The sequence below is a fragment of the Euphorbia lathyris genome, chromosome 5 (assembly GCF_963576675.1).
Source record: "Euphorbia lathyris chromosome 5, ddEupLath1.1, whole genome shotgun sequence".
Lineage (NCBI taxonomy): Eukaryota > Viridiplantae > Streptophyta > Magnoliopsida > Malpighiales > Euphorbiaceae > Euphorbia > Euphorbia lathyris.
The window spans coordinates 47783554-47789055 of NC_088914.1; the positions used below are offsets into that span (position 1 = coordinate 47783554).

General features: G+C 36.2%; 1 protein-coding gene across 1 annotated transcript; it reads left to right on the top strand.

The window, feature by feature from the left end:
* Nucleotides 1–293: 293 nt before the first annotated feature.
* LOC136230887 (65-kDa microtubule-associated protein 3) lies at nt 294–5020 on the top strand. Its single transcript, XM_066020083.1, has 13 exons — nt 294–563; nt 704–809; nt 943–1149; nt 1517–1756; nt 1839–2048; nt 2121–2276; nt 2372–2531; nt 2617–2768; nt 2861–2948; nt 3184–3257; nt 3366–3440; nt 3591–3882; nt 4421–5020. Exons 2-13 carry the CDS (start codon nt 738–740, stop codon nt 4846–4848), a joined length of 2154 nt encoding a protein of 717 aa, XP_065876155.1. The 5' UTR covers nt 294–563; nt 704–737; the 3' UTR covers nt 4849–5020.
* Nucleotides 5021–5502: the final 482 nt, after the last annotated feature.

Below are 5502 nucleotides of genomic sequence, written 5' to 3' on the forward strand. Positions count from 1 at the left end.
TAATGCTATGACAAAAGTAAAAATAAAAGGTAATATTTTGATATATTATTAATTTTAAATATGAGACGATAGAAAACAGAAAAATAAATTAAATAAATGTAAAATAAAATTCAAAATTGATTTAAGATGTAATTTCCTTAAGGATTACATTTAAAGATGTTATGAGGGCTGTGATTGGATGGAGTGATCGATGGTTAGAGATGAAAGTAGTGAATAGGAACGGGCGCAGGAGATATGAAGCCTTTGCCTGAGAATATTTGAAATTCAAATCAAGTTTGGTTTGGTTGTAAAAGGAAATCAAATCTCGCAAACATTTATAAAATAAAATCCTTAACAGCCGCTCTTCCAACGGTCTCCTCTTTCCTTAACCTCTCTCTCTCTCTCTCTCTCTCTCTCTCTCTCATCTGGCCTCTTTTTCGACCCCCATATTCCTCGCCCTTCCAACCTTCACATTTTCCAGGATACAATTCTCAAATTTCTCGACAAATTCTACATTTTTGCTTAGAAATTAAAAGGAACGATAGGGAAACCATATCTTTTACTGAATTTTCTTTCTTCTTCAGGTTTGTTTTCAGATCTCTGGTTTTCTTTTTTGTTTTCCATTTTCACCTCTTGTTTCTCTGTTTGGAGATGGAGTCAATGTCACAATTAGGAAATCAAAATGGAACTTGATCATTAATGGTCATTTGTTTGTGGAACTCAGATTGCAAGGATTTTTCCGCAGAGGTTCTGCTCACATGTCCAATCTTCAGAATGATCCACTTCTCCAAGTGGAAACGACCTGCGGAACCCTTCTTTATGAGTTGAAGGTTTTATACCTTCTTTACCTTACAGTCTGTTACCTTCTTTCTTCTCCGTAATTTGTTGCGGATCTTTTGCATGTTGCAGATTATGAACTCTCTTTATTTTCTTTCTGTATTTTCCTATTCTGTCGGAAATCAGATCATTTGGGACGAGGTTGGGGAGTCCCACACTGATAGGGATAAAATGCTGCTTGAGCTTGAACAAGAATGTCTCGAAGTATACAGACGGAAGGTGGATCAGGCAAACAGAAGTAGAGCTCAGTTGAGACAAGCAATTGCTGATTCTGAAGCTGAACTTGCAGCTGTCTGCTCTGCCATGGGAGAGCGTCCTGTGCATATTAGGCAGGTTCGAACTCAGTAACAATGCTTTCCTTCTATCACCTTTTTCTGGTTGTGGGTTTTGATAAGGTTTAAATATCGTGGTCATTTAATTGCACATGAAGTAGAAAACAAATTTGGAGGCTTGTACAACTTTTACTGGAAATGATAAAATTACCATAATTGAAGTTAACAAGTCCAATAGAAGTAGCATATGTCATGAAAGTAATCTGAAGAGTCTAACAACGTCAACTTCTTAGCTTTTAATTTCACTGCATAAAATTAAACAAATTGTTAAGATTTGTCAAATAACCTCACTTAGTTGATAGCATAATTAGGTTAGAGCCAAGCATTTTGAGGTTCTTCTATCGTCCTCTAAGTTTCTATTATTTCAGGGTGATCAAAATGCTGGAAGCTTGAGGGAAGAACTCAGGACAATTCTTCCTCAACTCGAGGAGATGCGGAAGAGGAAATCAGACAGAAGAAATCAATTTGTTGAAGTTCTGGAGGAAATACAGAACATCTCGAATGAGATATATGGATATGCTGATGGTATGGTTCTGGATGAAACAGATCTATCCTTGAGACATCTTGAAGAATTGCATAGACAGCTGCATACTCTTCAAAAAGAGAAGGTTTGATTATTCTCATTCTCCTCCATATTCAAATATTACTTCTCACCTTCAAACACAACTGATTGATATTTTCTGTTTGTAGAGTGATCGGTTAAAGCAGGTTCAGGAGCACTTGAATACTTTAAACTCCCTTTGCTCAGTTCTTGGTATGGATTTCAAGCACACAGTTAGCGAGCTTAATCCAGGCCTTTTTGATAATGAAGGATCGAGGAACATAAGTATTGATACAGTTCAGAAATTGTCTTCTGCTATACTTAAATTGCGAGAGATAAAATTACAGAGAATGCAGAAGGTAATATTGGTATTGCTATTATTATTATTATTTTGCTTTTTATTGATAATATTGTGCTTTGTTGTGTGACAGATCCAAGATCTTGCAAGCACAATGTTGGAGTTATGGAATTTGATGGATACTCCAATTGAGGAGCAGCAAATGTTTCAGAACGTTACCTGTAATATAGCGGCTTCAGAAGATGAAATTACTGAACCAAACACTCTATCTGTGGACTTCATCAATTATGTGGGTAGCAATCATTTCTGAATTTCTTTTATGGTCTCCTGGTTTGTGATTTCGTTGTTCATGGATATAATGTATTATGAGAACTCAACTTGTAGGTTGAGGCAGAAGTCTATCGGTTGGAAGAGTTGAAATCAAGCAAGATGAAAGATCTTGTTGTGAAGAAGAGGACAGAGCTGGAAGAGATCTGTAGAAAGACGCATATGGTTCCAGAAGCAGATACTGCAATCGACTATGCTGTAGAAGCCATTGAGTCTGGTATTATCACCTTTGATCATTGTAACTTCTACTAAACATATGTCTTTTGATTTTTTAATACTCATTTTTGTCCATAATTTTGAAGGAAATGCGGACCCAGCCACTATACTTGAGCAGATTGAACTTCAAATTGGTAATGTTAAGGAAGAAGCTTTTAGCAGGAAGGAAATACTTGAAAAGGTTGAGAAATGGTTAATTGCATGTGATGAGGAGTGCTGGCTTGAGGAATATAACAGGGTTAAACATCCAGACCACCTCTTTTAATTTATACTTCCATCTATTTTCATAATTTCATGCTCAACTGTTGGCATTTGATGGTGGTTGTATAGGATGAAAACCGATATAATGCAGGGAGAGGAGCTCATCTTACTTTAAAGCGTGCCGAGAAAGCTCGTGCTTTGGTTAATAAGCTTCCAGGTAGGTCATTCAAATGATTGATTGCCTTTGTATCAATAAATTTGTCATAAACAGCTGATGGCATATCGTTAAAATAATCAAACAAACTTCTTGACTGCATTTGTTGGAGTAAGGGAATATTTTGGGGTCTTACTGATTCGATTGTTTTCACTTGATTGTTATAGATCTTACATGATAAAGTGTTTATAGTCTGGTTATCTTCTCATAATAACCTTCATTTTTCATGTTGGTCCAGGTATGGTTGAGGCACTGGCTTCAAAAACAATAGCATGGGAAAAGGAGAGAGGCACAGAATTCTTATATGATGGTGTAAGTCCAGTAGTTCTTACTTGAGATTTAGGTTCCGACTATAATGGTTTAGCTGTCTATAGTTGGGAACTTATGTCAATTAATTGCTGAACGTTTGTGAATTTCCAGATCCGCCTCCTTTCCATGCTTGAAGAGTATACAATATTGCGCCAGGAGAAAGAGGAAGAAAAGAGGAGGCAAAGGGTATGAACTCACCATTTACTCTATCTTGCCAGTTCTCTTTTAATTGAGCATTCTCACATGCTATAGGCAATACAAACAGTGTTACTTTATAGTTGATATTTTCATACAACTGATAGGCTAATTTTGATATTTGCCTGGTTCTGGATACAGGACCAGAAGAAGTTACAGGGGCAGTTAATAGCAGAGCAGGAGGCACTTTATGGGTCAAAACCAAGTCCTTCAAAGACTCAGAACGTGAAAAAAGCGGGTAGAGTTTCAATGGGAGTCGCTGGCAACAGAAGACTATCCCTTGGAGGATCCATGCACCAAACTCCCAGACCTGATAGTCACTCCGGCAAAGCTACACCTCGTTCTCGTACTGGCAAGAAAGTTGATCAAGTGCACCAACATGACCCTTTACATAACCACCGGCAGGATGATGGCTTTGCAGCATTATCAGATGGTAAGTTTGTGGTAATTGGTTAATGCGGAGATACATATTTACTATGAAGCTGGTAGTCCTGAAGATCCTTGCTAAGCATATATTTTATTTATTTATTTCCATTTTTCTTTTCCTTTTTGTCTTTTGTGAAGATGATAAAATTGAAACTGAGCAGTAACGGCTTGCCAATGTCCCATGGGGTCTGAGAAGAATACCAACTCGTTCTTCACAATTTTCTAATTGTTGATTGTTGAAGAAGTAGGTTCTGTCTCTCCAAGTTTTCAAGTTTTTTTTTTCTTTTGATTTTCAACTAATTTTTGTCAAGGAAGGAAAATAACTTTTCTTCTACTAACAAATGACTATGAAATGTCTAATAAATTGAATCGTTATGAATCAATTTGTAGACCACTGACTGTTTAGAAGAATACAAAAACGAAGCCAAAAATACAAGTGGATGAAAGTCAAGTACATAAGAAAAAGTTTAATTGTGTTCCTTTCATTTCATTGTTTGAAATTTCCAAGTTCCTTTGATCAATTTATTTCCCCTTGTCTTATATAGGTAGAAGAGGGTTGGATATTGCTGGTCTTCCTTCGAGAAAACATCCATTCAGTACTGTAAATGCTCATGAACCAGAGTCGCCAATGGTGCTGCTACGGAAACCTTTCTCACCTATTTCTGCCACAGGATCATCCAAATCAAACATATTAGAAGATGTAAATGGAGAGAATATTAAGAAGGTGGTTGCTACTACTCCTTCGAGAACTGTAATGGCAGACGAAGAGAATTGGACTCCCAAGGCAATGCACATCCCTGTGCCAACAACACCTGTAACAGTATGTATCCCAATGCAGACAGCTATTACCCCAGCAGTTCCATATGCTGCTACTCCGGCAGAAGTGGTTCAAGAAGAAATCGAATATTCGTTCGAAGAGAGAAGAGCTGGTTTTGTTCTTCCCACTACTCAGATTAGGTCTATACATGTTTGAGTCGCCAATGCAGTTGAGATTTTAAACTGTTCTTTCTTTCATTTAAGTTTTGGGATTTGTTTCTTGGATAAAAGTCAATTGTAATATTGGCTTTGACCATGGTGTATATAGTCCACGAAAACTGACCGTGGACTGCTTATTGAAATGCGCAATTCAATTGAATCTTGTTCCATTTTGAGTGGAAAAGAATATCAAATAATGCAGGCAGGCTGGGTCGAGGGATCCATCATAATTTGATTTTTTATTTCAAACAAATTTTGATTCCCATTTGAAAATGTCTGCGCTCAAAATAAAATTTTATTTTTAAGTTTTATGTAATATGTTTTACAATAAGGTTCATACTTGGTGTGAGAATATTGGGACTTCTCTGTCCAAAATAATTTAATTCACATGCCGTGTGACCCACACGCCGTATGAACCACTATAAAATACTATTTATAGAACCTCAAAGTCTTCTTTCCAAACCCCAACCCAAAAACCACATTTACACTATGTGCTGAAACACAATTTCCATTAAATTAAGTTTTTAATTATGACAAAAATCATATTTAAGGATTTAAATTCCTATAAGTATTTAATTAAGAAATTAAATTAAGATTTATTTTATACTAATGGATTTGTTAAATGTTGTAATATAAATCAAATTATAAATGT